This window comes from Caenorhabditis briggsae (assembly GCF_000004555.2).
Source record: "Caenorhabditis briggsae complete genome, chrIV, whole genome shotgun sequence".
NCBI classification, from domain to species: Eukaryota; Metazoa; Nematoda; class Chromadorea; order Rhabditida; family Rhabditidae; genus Caenorhabditis; species Caenorhabditis briggsae.
Genome location: NC_013487.2, coordinates 14,173,084 through 14,192,052, shown reverse-complemented (window position 1 = coordinate 14,192,052; position 18,969 = coordinate 14,173,084). Strand labels below are relative to the sequence as shown.

Here is an 18,969-nt window from a genome sequence, read left to right as displayed (position 1 = left end):
GTATTTTCTTTAAGAATCATTATTTTCAGACTAACTTAGATATGATATAATTCGAAAAGTACTACAGAATGATATTATTTGGAAAATTGCATCTTGTCTATGAACGAAGTTACAGACGAAACGAGAAAAAGCAGGCCTGGCCCTAACTATGACAGGGCCCCCGAAGGTCCGGCAAAGGTCCGAATCACAAGTACGATATAAGAACAGGTAAAAAGAGAAAAGAGTTTATTATTTGAAAGAACAATTTTATACATGCAATTCAAATTCCGGCACACAATCCGGAAACAGTGTCGCACGTGAATCCGGGATCGCACGATGAGCAGGTTTCTCCTGACTTATACGGTTTCTCCTGACTTATACGAGATGAAGAGATTTTGTACATGCAGGCCACAACGACCTTGGTTTTGCTCCCGGAAGACTTCTGCCCACAATTCGAAAAACCACAACCAATCGAATCGATCTCAGCCCATGCCATTTGGGTAGTCTTTGTGAGTTCATAGTTTTGAATGTTCCCATTCAAGCTTAGAAGATCTTCAAGTCTCATCCCAAACTGCATCTTCCACACTTCCACATCCAACAGTGTCTGAACAATTACCATAAAAATGGAATTATTTTCAAAACTTACTATCTCAAGAGCTTTTCCTGGGTTTTCAACATATGAAGCCAGAACATTTTCTCCGTATCCATCACCTGTGTTTATATTATCTGGACAGCTATCGGTTACGTTTTGAGCCTTTTCGGCAAGAGACAAATCCCATTTCTGAATTTCTAGACTTCTTTCAATTATCTTTAAACTCTCCACAAACCATTTTACGCATGTTGGATGCTGCATTCAGGAGTGTTCCGCTAATCCTATACTCTCCTTTGGCAATAGCAGATCTGAGGTCATTGTGAGCTTTCAAGATGGCTTCTTGGGCAGTTTCATTGAACTGAGCACTGGCAAATCCAAGAACGACGAGAATATAGAGAATGAATTTCATTATTAAGAATGAACTGTCCGTTTGATGCTCCCATGATTTCTTTTATACGGAGCATCTCGAACTCTTATCAGTTAAAAACAAAATATCATTAAAAAAAAGTTGTTACGCATAACAACTTGAAATGTTGACTTTGAAAGAGATAAGGTTGTATAGCTCAATGTGGTAGGTCTAAAATGTATTTTCCTCCTGGGACCGACCAACAATAACAGTGACGAGAGCACATTCCTTACCCTATTGAAAAAAAAATAAGTCAAAATAACAAAGGTTAGAAGTCAAAACATGTTATTGCGATGCTCTTCACATGTGATATTGCGTTTCCGGTCCTCGTAAATCAACACAAGCGACGATTTTAAAATTTTCCAGGTCTCTTTCTCTCGATAATACCGCCTCAGAAGTGCGAAGCAGTCCGAAATCCCAATTTTTACATTCAAAACCGTTTAAACCGCGCAAAAACCGAAAAACCACATTTTTGCACGGAAAATTATCATAATTCCTCTGCTGAAACCGCAGAAAAGCTGGCCAGACTCCATCTACAGTAATCCTTGGGCGAACAAATGCGCTCTGTGGAGAATCCGTCAGGTGTTTTTTCATTTCAAATAAGTCAATTTCAGAATCTAAACTCATGACTTCAAACTTTAGTGACTTTTTCCATGAACAATACAGACCTCAAAAATTATAAAATTTGTGCAGAAATCTCCATCAGATATGTATTACAAACGGATCAAGACGGAATTCTGAAAAAAAAACAATTTTCTCGAAATCCGGATAATGGCGACCTGATCAAAAACTTATTCCTCGGAATAAACGAAATCCGGACATCTCTGTTTGATAGTACTAAAACCAAATAAGCCTACTATCACATGTAAAGAGCACTGCAATAACATGTTTTAACTTCTGACCTTTGTTATTTTGACGCCTCCCAAAAGGGCAAATAATGAAAAAAATGCTTTTGAACATTTCGAATTTTGATTTTATTTCAAAATCCAATCTCCCATTTCATAAACTACCAGAATCCATCAAAAAATTTGGAGGCACTAACTTCCATCCAATACTTTTAGTCCACTTTGTCCGTGTGATTTCTGTTTTTCGAAGTTTTCGAATCAAAATAATGGAATCATCAAGAAACTGATGGTTCCATTCGATTTTTCGTAGTCGATTACATAGCGACAAGTTCTAACCCTAAAAATAATGAGTTTCTAACGCCCGGTACAAGACTTCAAAGATGGGTTTCTGAAAAGGGGAGAAACATTTGGTCGCCCCGCCCCTTTTCATTGCGGCGCCTAGGTTTGGAATGTAAAAATGGGATTTTGCACTATTTTGCACTTCTGAAGCAAATATATTACAATGTCGATTTACGAAGACCGGAAACGTAAAGTCACATAACATATTTGGACTTTTAGTCTTTGTTATTTTGACGTCTCACAAGAGGGCAAGGAACTGTGTTCGACGTCAAAACATTTCATACTTATCACATTGAACTATCTCTTTCAATGTTAAATTTTTGAGTTGTTATTCGTTAAACCGCCTGTTATGGTATTTTGTTTATCACTGATAAGCACTAAACATGCTCTGTATAAAAAGAACCATTGGAGCATCAAAACAACAATTCATTCTAAATAATGAAGATCATTTTCTGTATACTCGTCCTCCTCGGATTTGCCAGTGCTCAGTTCAGTGAAAAGGCTCAAGAAGACATCTTGAGAATCCACAATAACCTTAGATCTGCTATTGCCAAAGGAGAGTATAGGATTAACGGAACACTCCCGAATGCAGCATCCAACATGCGTAAAATGGTTTGTCGAAAAGTCAAAGAAGCGAAATAAATCTAGGAATTCAGAAATGGAGTTCGGCTCTTGCCACCGCTGCTCAAAACGTAGCCAACAACTGTAGAGAAGAATCATCTAGAACTGCAGGGGAAAATATCTTCCAGGATTACTTTTCAACACCTGAAACTGTAATTGCTAACATAGTGAGTATTGAATGATTTGGGATTCCAGAATTACGTAATTTTTCAGGGAGCTAAGGCGTCAGGCGCATGGGTGCGTGACCTGGAAAAACTCGGATGGAACTCTAACAAAATAGATAAAGCCACCCTTGGCTCTAAGATCGCGGCAGCTACTCAGATGGCATGGGCTGAGACAGAATTCGTTGGATGTGGTTTTAACAACTGTGGAAAGGATTCGTCCAAGGGGAACAAGTCCAAAATTCTTGTGGTTTGCCATTATAAGGAAATGTGAGTGATTTTTATTTGAAGGTTGAAAATCACAATTTGACTGTATTCGAATGCCTAGTGCCAAATCAAAGGAGCAGGGCCAATTTCGCCAATCAAATTTGGTATCTATTTGTAGATCTCGTTAAGCAATTGGACGATATTTTCGAATGCCTAGCATCAAAACCAGTGACCGCAATGAGCCATATTTTCCTTGCTGATTCGAGTCCATATTCTGAGTTATACGCTATGTACTTTCAGAGGAAACATCTTGAACTCGAACATTTATAAAGAAGGAGACGCCTGCTCTTCCTGCCCTACTGGATACAAATGCGAGGGGGATTCCGGATTGTGTGTCGTCGGGATTTGAAATTTATGTGTACAAATTTTTTTTCCTGTTCATTCTGAAAGTTTTCATGAATAAACTCTTTTTCTCTGAAAACACTTTTTTGAACATAAGAAGTTTTCTAGCCTATAATATTTATCAATACAACTTTAAAGGTGGTGTGCGGTGAATAATTGTATTGCTTTATTTTGTGCAGAAATCCATGTAGGTTCCCCATAAAAATAACGAAAAAATTCAAAAAAAAATCCTTCATTGAGAAAAACGGCATCGAAAAGTCAAAGTGGGAACCGGTGGCCTAGCGGCCAGGTGTGAGTTTTCTAGGCCAACTGCCGGTAAAAGCGCGCGAAATTCGAATTTTCGCTGATTTTCAGTGTTTTCTCTAATGTCTTTTGAAGATTTCTAAATGTTTTTGTTCATTTCCTCCCAGGTGTATGAAAAAACCTAACAAAAATCTNAAAAAACACTGAAAATCAATAAAACTTCGAATTTCGCGCGCTTTTACCGGCAGTTGGCCTAGAAAACTCACACCTGGCCGCTAGGCCACCGGTTCCCACTTTGACATTTCGATGCCGTTTTTCTCAATGAAGGCAATTTTTTTTTTGAATTTTTTCTTTATTTTTATGGGGATCTACTTGGATTTCTGCACAAAATAAAGCAATAAAATTTTTCACCGCACATCACCTTTAAATGAAAATTAAAAATTTGAACTAATAAAAAAGTAGGCAAGGAATTATATCGAACATATTGCCAATAACAGTTTTTTAAAAAAATTGACTATTTCAAAAAGTGTTTTTAATGATTACAAAAATTTTGCATAAACAATGGATACAAAAGAAAAATTCAACATTTTTTACTGTTTCAAAAAGTTTCTGGAAGAAATAAGTTCCGAAAAGTGCAATTTCCATAATTGCTGTCTTTGAGAAGTATGAATTTTTAAAATTAACTTTAAAAAAAAAACTATCGTTAAAACTTTAAAACAGCTCCATTTCAACCAGAATTCATTATTTTTTCAGATATTGATTTTCCTCATACTGGCGATTCTCCTTCCTTTTATAGCATCTCCTCAGCATATCCACGTGTATGTTCAAGATCTGACATAGTGATAAGGGAACTGATCACCCCAAATATGTAGCGTTAAATAGTTGGAGAATTGTGCTTATGACTGTACAGGGTGGGGCAAAAGTCTGGTAACCAAATGAGGACATCATAGCTTCTCGGAAAATAGTCCAATCCGGGTCGAATTTGGACAGAACTTTATCAAAGAGATTTGTAACTAAATTATGTTATAGTTGTTCGCTTCTGGCAGCTCTGTTTCAGATCGTGGGGCTCAACACCTTTGCGTAGCGTTTTCGGCGGCACGGGGGGTGGTCTGTGGGCAAACTGTCTCATTCCGCGGTAAAAAAATTTTGAGAGCATCCAAAAACATGTGAAACTAAACCAGAACATATACTCTGAAAGTTTCAAGCACCGAAATTCCCATCGGGTTGTTGTCTGACTAGAGACAGGCCATCCTTTTCGGGGATGAAGTTGGAACATTTGGTTTGTCTCTTTATTTCGAGCAGAAGGAATCGAACCCCAGACCTCTCCCGTACTAATCCGAACATCAACCACTGAACCATCCGATCGACGTTTTCCATTGTTTTAATTTGGGTTGATTTATTTAGTGTTCACGTGATCTGAAATTCCTTTTGAAATCGAAAAAATCAACAGAAAATCCAGAGATCACGTGAAAATGTTCAGCCTTTTTTGACCCAAATTTAAACTCTATTTTTCTCAAAACGGATGCATCCGCAGCAAAATCGGAAAACAGATTCGGAAAGGGCGTGTTCTCAGCTTTCGAATGACATAGGTCTCGACCCAAAGTTCCACATCCCAGTTACCACCTAGTGAGACAATGGAACAATCCAAAGGATCTCCCCTACAATGGACTCGCTGACGCCGGATCCGAATACTAATACCACATGGACCAAGCTGAAATCCGATACCACATCTTCTACAGTCACAACCTCCTAGATCGTCGGAACGGATGGTTGCTCTCTTCCTTCCACAAGCAACGGATCCTCATCTGGTGGCCATCGGAACTACGCCAACCCCCAACTGCAGACGCCCGAAGATCCAAACTCAGAGCCCTAACAGTAATAAACCAGTTGTTGGATTATCGAAAAACCTGTAATAGAAGGGCCCCCCTGACTTTCAAGCCAACAACTTTTTGAAATCTTCCATACGAACCGAGATAATTGAACTCAAAGTTGACTACGGTAGCTACGGTAGCTTACGGTAGCTAATGTGCCTATTCTTGTATTCTCGCTCCGACACAGGGCTTACCACATAATGTGTCGGAACAAAATTAGTAAAATTTGGAAAAAAAAACATTTCCTTCGAACGTTTTTTTCAGAATTTTCAGCCTAAATTCTCCTTCATGTTTAATTATGCTAAAATTAATACATTGAAAAATAATTTTATTGAATTTTCAGGAGACAAAAAAGAAATCACAATTCTACACATGTCATTTTCTAGATATCAAAAAAATTAAGCTATTGGGTCCATGGGACACACAAAAATATACACAAAAATGGTGGAAATTCAGTGGGAAGAGGAGGAAAAAAAATCAGAATTATTGATTTTTTTTTGTCAAAAAAACGGGGACAAGGAAATGTATTATGGAATTTTCTGGAAAAACAAATCGGTCATTTTTTGAGAAAAAAAAGTGAAAAATGCTGAAAAAATGTTTTTTTTTTGGAATTTTTGGGGTCAAAAATTAAATTTTTTTTGAATTTTTTTAGATAAAAAAGTTTTTTAAATGGAAAAAAAAGGAATTTTCAGGGGAAAAAAAATACAATTTTTCAGATAAAAAGTGATTTTAAAAAAACAGGAAAGTAGGGATACTGTAGTTTTCAATTGGGTAGGTTACTGTAGATTATGTAGGTTTGTATTTCCTTGAAATTGAAAATCAAATCGTCTCGCCGTTGAGCACTTTTTGGTGCCTGAAAAGTTGAGAAAATTTAAAAATGTTGAATTTTTTTGAAAATTTCGAAACATTCAAATTTTCAGCATTTTCAGCCAAAAAATTCTGAAAAAGTTGAAAAATCTGAAATTTTTGGATTTTCTGAAAACCCAAAATTTTGAATTTTTAGGTCAAAAATCGATGTAATTCTAAGAATTTTTGTCCGAAATTTCAGAAAAAAAGTTGATTTACAATTTTTTTGGGAAACTTAAATTTTCAGAATTTTCAGCATTTTCAGCAAAAAAAAACTGAAAATATTGGATTTTTCAAAAAAAAAAATTTTTTTTCGAAAAAATCAAAATTTCAGATTTCTAGCTCAAAATCCTTCATTTTAGACCATTTTTAGGCCAACAAACGCCCGAAAATTCCAATTTTTCACTCAAAAAACTCCTAGAACTCACCACTCCTTCGCCGCCTTCAGCCCAGTGATTTTTCCCTTTTGAGCGCAATTATTCAAGTCCAACAACTCGACTTTCTCACTGGGTACCCATTGGAAATTCTCCAAAATATTGGATTTTTGAAAGAATTCCACGTAGATTGGAGCCGACGATGGCAGCTCGGCGAGCACTTCCCGACGCTTTTTGAGCATCGATTGACGTTGCTCCAGATGAATGTCTGATAAGTGCGCCAGGTGATAATCGATTACTCTGAAAATTCGAGAAAAATTTGAAAAATTGAGCATTTTAAAGCCGTTTTCTATAAAAAAAAGGACAATCTCAAGTGTTTTTTTCAGACATCTGGATATTTGGAAACACAGATTTCTCAGAATTTTTGGCCTATTTCTAGCCCAATTTTAGCCTATTTTCCGCATAATTTTGACCTATTTTTGGGTTCAAAAGTTTACAGTTCTAAAACGTCGTGGTTCTGAAAAGCCATAGTTCTGAAACGTCGCATTTTTAAAAGGTCGCAATTCTAAACAATCGCGATCTTGAAACGTGGCGGTTCTACAAAGTCGCACTTCTAAAACTTCATGGTTCAGTAATGTCCTAGTCCTAAAATGTCGTAGGTCTAAAACGTCAAGGTTCTGAAACTTCATAGTTATGAAATAACCTAGTTCTAAAAAGTCATAGTTCGGAAACGTCATGGCTTTAAAATTTTGCCGTTTTTATATTTTTTTGGATGTAATACCATGGTTCTAAAGAGTCGCGGTTCCAAAACGTCTCAATTCGAAAACGCCACAGTTCTAAAATGTCACAGTTCTGAAGCTTCGCGGTTTGAAAACTTCACGGTTCTGAAATGTCATGTTTCTAGAATTTCATAGTTCTATTACGTAATGTTTCTAAAACGTCGCGATCTTAAAAACATTATGGTTCTAAACGTCACGGTTCTGAAAAATGACTGTTCTGAAATGACATACTTCTGAAGTGTCGCGGTTCTGAAACATCCTAGTTCTAAAAAGCCATAGTTCTGAAACGTCGTGGTTCTAAAACGTCGTCGTTCGGAAACAAGTCAATTTTGAAGCGATACATTCTGAAACATCGCGGTTCCAGAATGACAGGGTTCTAGAATTTCATTGTTTTAAAACGTCATAGTTCTAAACTGTCGCGGTTCTGAAATGCCATGGTTCCAAAACGTCATGGTTCTGAAATTTCACAGTTCTGAAACGTCACAGTTCTAAAACGTCGCGGTTCTAAAACGTCGCGGTTCTGAAAAGTCGCGATTCTAAAAAACTTCGAAATTTCAGATTGCTCATTTTTTATCCGATTTTCAGCCAATTTTAGTCGGATTTTCAGCACTTGTTTCGTTCAAAAAAGTGACCTTCAGCAAACGCGCTCCACTGATAAAAACTCACTTCGCCGCTCTTCCCTCCACAATAACCAGCTGATTATGAGCAAACTTTGATTTCGACTCATTCTCCGCACATCTCAATTGCTCAGTCTTCAACTCCTCAGGTGATAACGTCTTCTGAATCGGTTGAATCAGAATCTCCTCCTCATCGTCGTCGTCTTCTGAATCCATGGCACGAATTCCGACGCGTTTCGGGTCGGGAAGCGGAGATTGGAGGGCGGAGGAGGAGATTCGAAATTTGGATTTTTGAATTTTTGGGGTTTCAGATGACGTCGCTGCGCTGTCTCCAGAATTCGTTGACGTCGTCGAGGATCGTGTTACTGGACGTGGTATCGTCGGAATACCGGTGAATGACGCCAGAATCGATGTGAACGAATTCGGGAAGAGTTTGGTGGAATTTGATGGGGTTGTGATCGATTGGAATAGAATGTGTTGCTGTTGGCAGTCTGAAAAATCGATTTTAAGCAAATTTTTGTGTAAAAAAGGGCTCAAAATGGTCTGAAAATCAACATTTCAACCCTGAAATTCCTTAAAAAAAAAGCCTAAGAAAAATGGCCTAAAATACTTAAAAAGGCATTTAAAATAGCCGAAAATCGTCAAAAATAGACTCAAAATGAGCATTTTGGCCGTTTTAGACCGATTTAAAGTTTATTTTAAGCCTATTTTAAGCTTATTTTAAGCCTATTTTAAGCCTATTTTAGCCTATTTTAAGCACATATTTAGCCTACGCTAGGCCGATTTTCAGTCTATTTTAGCCCAATCTTTGGACCATTTCAAACTGATTTTAAGCTTATTTCAAGCCAATTTCAGACAAATTTCAGATTTTAAAAAATTGATGTTTCAAAATTATTCGAAAAATTCAAATCGAAAAAACTCAAAACCATTATCCTAAAATCTTTGTTTTCGGACATCTGGACATTGGGAAATACAGAATTCTGGACAGTTTGACAGCGATTTTGGGCTTTTCTAGGCTTATTTTGGACTATTTTGAGCAGCCCATTTTAAATATACTTTAAGCTCATTATAAGATTATTTTGAACCTATGTTAAGCCTATTTCAGCCTGATTTAAGCCTATTTTAAGCCTATTTTAACCCTATTTTAAGCCCATTTCGAGCCAAATTTAGCCCATTTTCAGTCCATTGTTAGCTCATTTTAGGTCTACTTTAAGACTTTTCGGCCTTTTTAAGCTTATTTTAAGCCTATTCTAGCCCTTATTAAGCTAATTTCAAGCCTATTTCAAGACGATTTCAAACTTATTTTGAGCCTATTTTAAGCACGTTCAAAGCCTATTTCCAGCCTATAGTACAGTCAATTTTCAAGCCTATTTTCGCCTATTTTCGGCCTGTTTTAAGCCTATCTTAGTCTCTTGTAGGCCTATGTTGAACCATTTTTAGCACATTTCAAGCCTACGTTAGGGGTCCAAAATCAGCCTAAAATGGGCAAAGAGGTTGGCTTAAAGAGCCTCGACCAGTTTGAGCCTATTTTAAGTCCATTTTTGGCTATTTCCGATCATTCCAGGCCAATTATGGACCACTTAAGACCTATTTTAAGCCTATTTTTTTTTTCACCAGAAAAGTCTTCCAGAGATGTAATATGCCCTTCAATTCATACACCGATCGCCTATCCCAGTTCTCTATGCTAACCACCCTTCATCGCCGCACCCTTCTAGTTCTTCGTACCTATCACAAAATTGTTATAAACTCATACCATTTTCCCTCTATATCGTCCTTTTAAGGCCAAAACCTACCACTTTTCTCATTATTATCCTTCTTGTTCTTCGTCTTCTGCTTCGGATCCCCATCCTTATCTCCTCCTCCTTTCTCATCCTCAAAAGTGACGCCCCGCGTTAAAAAAGCCGTCATTTTCGTTTGTTTTTGTGGTCCCGACGTCTTCGGCGTCTCACAAATCGAAGCTCCAAATTTTTTATGAATCCCCGGGAAGCCGGCGCCACGGAACAGCCGAGTTTGCGGCGGTTTGAAGAATGTGGACGCTGCGTTGAGCATGTCAGGTGCTCCAGATGGTTCAGATGACGTGGATGGCGCTTCTTCAGAATCCAACGTCTCCTGGATGGCTCTTTTCCGCCCACGTTTCGATGGAAGAGCAGAAGCTGGAGGTTCCTCTTCCATTTTGATTTCCTCTTTGACGTCTTTAACCTTTCCTGGGGACCGACGTCGTCTGCCCCGTTTTCCAGCTCCTCCGGAGCCTCCAGAGCCCCCAGGAGCTCCAGAATCTTCCTCGACGTCTTCTGCTCCCCCTGCTTCAGAATTCGCGTTCAAAAACCCGTTCAATATCTCCGTCATCAGTTCCTTATCATTTCTCCTCTCGCTTCGAGCCGCTTCGGCTCTAGCCGCCGCTTCCAGCATCGGTGTGGTTTGTCGTTTGAACGTGATACCGTACTTGTAGTAGTACGGATTCTTTTTGTTGAATATTGAGCAATTGGTGAGCATCAGAGCAATGTCAGCTTGGAGTTGAGTGATGGAATCTGAAAAAGGCAAATTTCAGAGGATTGCTCAGCTTAAAATTCTAAATCTGGAGCTTTTTAGGGCGAGTTTAGCCTATTCTAAGCCAATTTCAGATATTGCTCAGCTTAAATTTTACAAGAGAATTCAAATTTGAATTTTAAAGCTATTTTTAGAGGATTGCTCAGCTTGAAACTCGAAAATTGGAGCTTTCCAGGGCGAGTTTAGCCTATTTTAAGCCGATTTCTAGAGATTGCTCAGCATAAAAAACTTTTTAATTTGCAATTTATAGATATTGATCAACGTTAAATTTCTCGAAAAATTCGAAACTCCAGAATGATTGCTCAGCTTTATAAATTCGAAATTTGGAGCGTTTTGAAGCGATTTCTGGAGATTGCTCAGCTTAAAATTCAGCTAAAAAACTCATTTTCAGGCCAAATCGGACCAATTTTCAGTTCGAAATCTCGAGATTGCTCAGCTTGAATTTTAGGCAAAATCTTCGATTTTTGGGGTCAATTTAAGCCCGTTTTGACCTCAGAATTCAGACATTGCTCAGCATTAAATTTTTGAAATTTTCTGAAATTTGAGATTGCTCAGCTTTAATTTTTGAAAAATAATCGAATTTTTGAAGCTAAAAGTGCTCGAAATTGCTCATTTTTCGAGCTAAAAAACTCAATTTTTCTCAATTTCTTCCAAATCTGAGCAATCTGAATACTGTAAACTCACTATATTTAAATTCCGCCGCTTTTTTGGTCATTTCCTCGAACGATATCGGATTTTTTATGATTGTCGTGTAGATAGGCAGTTGGACGGGCTTCTCGAACACCTTTACCGTATCCTTGCGCTTGATATTCTCCAGCGTTTCAGCACAATACATCTCGTTCGTTTTGAATCCCAATTCCAGCATTTTCAGCGATGATTTCGACTGAAAATATCGATTTTTTGGGGGATTTTTAAGCTTAAATTTTATTTTTGTTTTTGAAAAATTCCAAAATTCGAAAAACGAGATTTTGTGAAATCAAAATTTTCACAAAAATCTGAAATTTTTAAATTTCGAAAAACCGAATTTAAAACAGATTTTAGGATCAATTTTCAGTATTTTTTCAGAGTTTTCATATAATTTTAAGCTGAGCAATCACTAAAAAATGCTCATTTTTAATCATTTTTAGCTGCTAAAAACAGCAGAATTCAGCTGATTGCTCAGATAAAGTACTGTAGGCTACTGTAGGCCCAAAATTGGTACTTGCCAAAAATGTTTCTTTTTTTTCCAAATTTTAAGCTGAGCAATCATTGTAAAACCTAGAAATTCACAGATGATTGATCAGCTTAGCATACTGTAGACTACTGTAGACCCGAAATTTTTCTAGACTTTTTCGACCCAAATTTTCATTTTTTGCAAAGAAATTTCTATGCTGAGCAATCACCGAAAATTGCTCAAAACAGCCAAATTCAGCTGATTGCTCAGCTCAAAGTACTGTAGACTACTGTAGATCGAACGTTGAAAAAAAAATTAAAAGAAGAAAAATTTCAAAAAATCTTAAAAATTCAAAATTTCAAAAAATCTTAAAAATTCAAAATTTCAAAAAATCCGAAAAATCAAATTTTCGAAAAATCTTAAAAATCAAAAAATTCAAGAAAAAAAAACAAATTTTCAAAAAAACCGAGTTTTAGTCATTTTGGCTCATTTTTCAACAAATTTTTTTACTGCTCAAAACAGCCAAATTCAGTGATTGCTCAGCTTAAAGTACTGTAGATTACAGTAGACCGAAAAATTCAAAAATCCGAAAAACCAGATTGTTTTTGGTTGTTTTTGGCTGTAGAACGAGAATTTGAAATTTTTTTTCGAAAAATCTAAAAAATTTCAAAAAATTCCGAAAAATTGAAAATTTCAAAAATTTTGAAATTCGAATTTTTCAATGATTTTAGGATCAACTTTCAGGATTTTCATAGCTTTGATAAATTTAAAGCTGAGCAATCACCGAAAACGCTCAATTTCGAATCATTTTCAGATGCTCAAAACAGTAAAATTCAGCTGATTGCTCAGCTTATAACACTGTGGACTACTGTAGACTGGAAAGTTGGAAAAAATGAAAAAAAAAGTGAAATTTCGAAAAATTGGAAAAATTTCAAAAAACCGGAATTTAAAATAATTTTTAGATTTCTCAGAATTTTGAGCTGAGCAGTCTCTGAATATTTAAGCTCGATTTCAATCATTTGTAGCTGCTCAAAACGGTCGGTATTCAGCTGATTGCTCAGCTTAAAGTACTTTAGGCTACAGTAGGCCCAAAATTGGTACTTGCCAAAAAAGTTTTTTTTTCAAATTTAAAGCTGAGCAATCAGCGAAAGCAATCAAATTTGAGCGTTTTTGGGTGATTGCTCAGCTTCAATTTGGTGGAAATTTCAAAAAAAAAATTTTTTTTTCAAAATTTTCCAAAATTTTGAATTTCAGACAATTTCAGATTTCCCAAAAACCCACCATTTCAATTTTGTCCTTCTCCTCGTCCATCACCGCTGCGAACATCTCCATCGCCTTCTGAATTCCCATTTCAAATTCCTCTTTCTTCTTCTCCAACTCTTCCGAATCCAGAAGTATCGTCGTCGTCGTCGTCGCTCTGACTCCAGATGAGCCACGACGTCTTCCTTCTGGAGTTTTGAATAAATCGATAATCAGCGATTCAGGAGGCGTCCACGTCTTCAGAAGCGGTGCTCCGAGGCGATTCTGTCGTTTTTGATACCAGAAAAGGACGATTTCACGGAAATAGGCGAATGGGCGTTCCGATTGAATTTGGCTGATGATTCCGTTTGTCAGTGTTGGCATACTGTAACCGAATATCGATATTCAGTGATTTTGGGGTCAAAAATCGAGATTTTCAGTGTATTTAACGCTGAAAATTGTCAATTTTAACCCAAAAAGTCGGTGTTTTCGATCATTGCTCAGCTTAAGTTTTTTGAAAAACGCATTTTTCAAAATTTCCGAAATATCGACTTTTAAACCTGTGAGCAATCATCAAAAACACTCAATTTTTCATCATTTTCAGGTGCTCAAAACGGTAAAATTTGCCTCTGATTGCTCAGCTTAAAGTACTGTAGACTACTGTAGACCGAAAATTTAAAAAAAAACGAAAATTTGGAAAATTTTGTGAAATCAAAATTTTCCAAAAATCTGAAATTTTTAAATTTCGAAAAACCTAATTTTAAAATGATTTTACGATCAATTTTCAGAATTTTTTCAGAGTTTTTATTCAATTTTAAGCTGAGCAATCACCAGAATTACTCCATTTTTTTTGTCATTTTAGCTGCTCAAACGCTCAATTTCATCTAATTGCTCAGCTTAAAATATTGTAGACTAGTAGACCAAAAACTTAAAAAATCCAAAAAATTCCGAAGTTAATAATTTCGAAAAAACGAGTTTTCATATAATTTTAAGCTGAGCAATCACTAAAAAATGCTCAATTTTAACCATTTTTAGCTGCTAAAAGCAGCAGAATTCAGCTGATTGCTCAGCTTAAAGTACTGTAGGCTACTGTAGGCCCAAAATTTTTTTCTCAAATTTTAAGCTGAGCAATCATTGTAAAACCTAGAAATTCACAGATGATTGATCAGCTTAGCATACTGTAGACTACTGTAGACCCGAAATTTTTCAAGACTTTTTCGACGCAAATTTGCATTTTTTGTAAAGAAATTTTTATGCTGAGCAATCACCAAAAAACAGCCAAATTCAGCTGAAAAAACAGCCAAATTCAGATGCTCAGCTCAAATTACTGTAGACTACTGTAGATCGAAAAATTCAAAAATCCGAAAAACCAGATTTTTTTTTGGTGTTTGGATCGATTTCACTGGTTTACTGTAGGATTACTGTAGCTTTTCGATATAAAATGTTGAAACTTTTTTGTCGAATTTATTAGTGAAAATTCTAAAATCCAGCAAACCTAAAAATTACGAAAATTTCAAAAAAAATCAAAATTTTCGAAATTTTCGAAAAATTTATTTCCTAATCTGCGGCCCACATTTTTTCAGCATTTTTCCAGAATTTTCATAAATTTTAAGCTGAGCAATCCCCAAAATTGCTCAATTTCCAATCATTTTCAGGCGCTCAAAACGGTAAAATTTGGCTGATTGCTCAGGCTTGAAGTACTGTAGACTACTGTAGATCGAAAATTTGAAAAATCCAAAAAGTTCCAAATTTTCGCAAAAAAAAATATTTTTATTTTTTAATTTTCATATGGGTTACTGTAGGATTACTGTAAATTTTCTTCGATTACAGTAAAATCTGAAACAATGTCGAAATTTCGAATTTTCAGCGTTTTTCAAAGCTGAAAATCGTCTAAAAAGCTGATTGCTCAGCATAAATTTTCGAAATTTTTTTTGGATTTTTTTTTGAAAATTCAATAATTCCAAAAAAAAAAATCAATTTCATTTTCAAATTTTGAAACAAATTTTGAAAAATTGAATTTTTAAATAATTTTAGGGTTAATTTAGGCTGAGCAATCATCAAAATTCTCCTATTTTTAAAAATATTTTTCAGGGAAAATAGATAATTCAGCTAAGCCCACTTTTCGGTGGATTTTCAGTCAATTTGTAGCTCAAAAATCTCGTGTTCTGGCTCGTTTTGGACTTGAAAATCTGTAATTTTCAGCTTTTCTCACCTAATCTGCTCGAATTTTCAGATTTTCGAATTTTAATTCAAGCTACTCCCACTTTTAAGCTCAAAAATCTAATTTTTGGGTTATTTTCAGCCATAAAACTATCATTTTCAGCTCAAAAATCCAATTTTTTGGCTTAGTTTGAACCCTAAAAAGCTGTAATTTTCAGTTTTTCAGGAAAAAAAAACAAATTAGGCTCCGCACACTTTTCGGCGAATTTCCAGTCAATTTTTAGCTCGAAAATCTGAATTTTCGGCTCATTTTGGACTTGAAAATGTGTAATTTTCAGCTTTTCTCACCTAATCTGCGGCAACATTCTCTCATTTTCCCTCTTCTGATTCCTCAACATCCTCTCATGTTGCTCTTTATCAGCCTCCGTCTCCACGGGACGATGACGTGGACACCAAACGAATCTCTTCACGAATCCATTATCCAGTTCGACGATTCGCATGATTAGGCCATGATTTCGTGCGCAAGTCACGTGGAACGACGCTGTGCATTTCGATTCGGAGCACTGCAAATAGGGGGGGATTTTGGGGGGTTGAAATAGTGGGAAATTAGCTGAAAAATCGATGACACGTGGTCAATATGGTCTTGAAATTGCTTGAAATGGGCTTAAAACAGCCAAAAACAGTCAAAAATGGTTGAAAATTGCCTCAAAAAAGGTCCGAAAATGACCAATTTAGACCTATTTCAGACCATTTGGGACTACTTTTAGACCAATTATGATCATTTTAAGACCGTTTTCGACCGTTTTTAGTGCATTTTAAGCCATTTTTGATCTATTTTCTTCATATTTCCCTATATTTACCTGAATACACGCTCCCATTCTGGCATGTTTCGGATCATGCTGCTTACACAGCATACAACTCAACGCCTTCGATCATGCAGCGCTTTTTCGACGTTTTGAACGTTTTCCATGAAAATGGTATTCCCAAAATGCGTCTCGTCGACCCAAATCACACATAGAACATGGACCCATCGCTTGTGATCCACTTGTTTGAAGGCGCCAGTTCTGGAAATTCAAAAGTTGGAATTTTGAAAGGTTAGCAAGTCTTTTGGTGGTCAATAAACACAAAATTCGAGTTCCCCATCAAAAACTACCCTAGAAACCATGAAAAAACCGGAAAAAAAGCATGATGGCCGAGTTTTTGAATTTTCTCGGCCACCACTTGGAAAGTTAGGCCACGTTCTCTTTTTGATTGTTACTAGACTATTTTTCTATGAAAAATTCAGTTTTTTAGTTCGTTTCCTGTCAAAATATTCTAGAAACGACCAAAAAGGAGCGTAGCCTAACTTTCCAAGTGGTGGCCTAGAAAATTCAAAAACTCGGCCACCATGGATTTGTTGATTTTTTCATAGCTTCTAGGGTATTTTTTGATGGGAAATTCGAATTTTATAGTGAAAAATCTTGAAAAATGACTATTTTCCATTCAAAAATCAATTTTAGAGCTAATCTGGAAAGTGGGCGGAGCTTGACATTCGAAAATTGGTTTTTAGGCCCTTTTCTGCTATTTTACGACAAAATAAACTTAAAAATTGAGTTTCTTATTGAAAATTAGTCTAGAAACGACCAAAAAAACGAGCGTGGCCTAACTTTCCAAGTGGTGGTCTAGAAAATCCAAAAACTCGGCCACCATGGATTTGTTGGTTTTTTCCTAGTTTCTAGGGTAGATTTTGATGGGGAATCCGATTTTTATAGTTTAAAGGCGCATACCTGGATGGACACAGCACACAGGAGACTCGTTTCGCTGGTGAAACAACACATCGTCTGCATTCCAGACATCCTTCTGGAATGAATGGAATACCGTAACAATCTTGATGAACTGTCAGGTTGCATCGATCACAATAGACGATTTGATTGCAATTTGAGGTGTCTGGATCCAGGCAAATGTTACACACGTCTTCTAGCTCCTCGCCATGCTCATCGCGGAGTTTGTGGTGCTCTTTTGGCTGAAAATTTGGGGGAAAATTAGGTATTTGGCCCATTTTTGATCGAATTTTCTGATTTTTTGAGCCATTTTAGCCCATATTAGGCTAATTCAGAACCATTTTAGGCTATTTTTAGCCAATTTTAGCCCATTCAGAACCATTTTTGCCCAATTTTTGGATCTTTTTAGCCCATTTAAACCCAATTGCAGACCGTTTCAAGCCTTTTTTAAGCCTATTTAAGCCGATTTTGGACCATTTCAGGCCAATTTTGGACTATTTTAAGCCATTCCAGCCCACCTTAGGCCCATTTTGGACCTTTTTAGCCCATTTAAACACAATTTCGGATTTTTTAAAGCCAATTTTAGCCCGTTTTAGGCCAATTTTGGACCATTTTAAGCCAATTTTGGATCCCTTTAGACCCATTTTTGCACCATTTTAAGCTAATTTTGGATTTTTTGGGTCATTTTTGATCGGGATTTTCAGATTTTTAGATATTTTTTTTCCTATTTTTAACAATTTCCGGCAAAATTTCCAGGTCATTATAACTTCAGAGTTACAAAAAAAAATCAGAAAATTTCGAAAATTTGAAAAATGGTTCTTTCTCAGAAAAAATTCAAAAAATCTCAAAAATCACAAAAAATGCTCCAGGCCTCTGTGGAAAAAAAATCCGAAAAATCCCGTTTTTCGTCATTTTTGCCTATTTTCGCCGTTCCAAAAAACGCGCCAGGCTAGAAGTATTCAATTTTTCACTCTTTTGGATCATTTTTGACCGAATTTTCAACTTTTCCCGCCTATTTTGACCGATTTTAGGCCTATTTCAACCCATTTACAGGCATTTTTAACTTATTTTTACCTTCCAAACGCTATTCTTCTCGAGTCTATCCACCCAATGCTCAAACGTGGCCACCGTGAGCATTGTCCTCCCCTGGGACGCTTGATGAGCGTTCATCCGCATCAACCAAGTGATATCATGCTCATCAATCGAATAATCCACCGGGTTCTCCGCCTTTTTCACCACAATTCGCTGATGATCGTATTTTTGTTCGGGAAATCTGCAAAAATCGGATTTCTGGGTAGATTTTTGGAGTTTCAGAGTGTGAAAATCGCTTAAAATCGCTAAAATTAGGTCTAGAAAGTCAAAAATTGAAATTTTGAAAAATTTTTTTTTCAAAATTTTTTTTTATTCAAAATCAAAACTTTCAATTTCTAGACCTAATTTTAGCGATTTTCTCGTATTTTACGTTTATTTCACTCACTTCTTAAGCGGCATTCCAAATTTGCCCTTCGTTGAGTGCACGAAAAATGCGACACTCTCCACTGGTGGCTCCTTCATTGTTGGCGGCCATTTTTTGGTGCTTTGCGGGTGGAAAATCTGGAAAAATTGACATTTTTCTACATTTAGATGGTGAAAATCGTTTTTTTCTGGCGCGGAAAATCGACCCAAAATTAGCTATTTAGGCTTTTAAAGGGGGTTGGTGGCCTAGAAAATTCAAAAACTCGGCCATTTGAAAGGTTAGGAAGTCATTTGGTTGTAATTAAACACAAAATTCGGATTCCCCATCGAAAACTACCCTAGAAAACCAAGAAAAAACCCAAAAATCCTTGGT

At 36.5% G+C, this 18,969-nt stretch overlaps 3 protein-coding genes across 3 annotated transcripts in view; 1 reads left to right on the top strand and 2 right to left on the bottom strand.

Annotated features, from left to right (window-relative positions):
• Positions 1–259: 259 nt before the first annotated feature.
• CBG03517 lies at positions 260–980 on the bottom strand (the record flags this gene model as incomplete). Its single annotated transcript, XM_045236172.1, has 2 exons — positions 260–760; positions 807–980. 2 exons carry the CDS (start codon positions 978–980, stop codon positions 260–262), a joined length of 675 nt encoding a protein of 224 aa, XP_045092415.1.
• Positions 981–2,599: 1,619 nt separating this feature from the next.
• Positions 2,600–3,559, top strand: CBG03518 (the record flags this gene model as incomplete). The annotated part of the gene is made up of 4 exons (XM_002634613.1): positions 2,600–2,773; positions 2,818–2,949; positions 2,996–3,213; positions 3,451–3,559. 4 exons carry the CDS (start codon positions 2,600–2,602, stop codon positions 3,557–3,559), a joined length of 633 nt encoding a protein of 210 aa, XP_002634659.1.
• Positions 3,560–6,485: 2,926 nt separating this feature from the next.
• Cbr-lin-49 overlaps positions 6,486–18,969 on the bottom strand; it is a gene marked incomplete at both ends in the record, with an annotated part of 13,008 nt that continues 524 nt past the window's right edge. The window contains 11 exons of the mRNA XM_045236171.1: positions 6,486–6,519; positions 6,941–7,186; positions 8,332–8,773; positions 10,076–10,810; positions 11,514–11,745; positions 13,264–13,606; positions 15,730–15,944; positions 16,343–16,445; positions 17,148–17,383; positions 18,216–18,414; positions 18,619–18,734. Of these exons, the coding sequence (XP_045092414.1) occupies positions 6,486–6,519; positions 6,941–7,186; positions 8,332–8,773; positions 10,076–10,810; positions 11,514–11,745; positions 13,264–13,606; positions 15,730–15,944; positions 16,343–16,445; positions 17,148–17,383; positions 18,216–18,414; positions 18,619–18,734 (2,901 nt within the window). The remainder of the gene's footprint in view (positions 6,520–6,940; positions 7,187–8,331; positions 8,774–10,075; positions 10,811–11,513; positions 11,746–13,263; positions 13,607–15,729; positions 15,945–16,342; positions 16,446–17,147; positions 17,384–18,215; positions 18,415–18,618; positions 18,735–18,969) is intronic.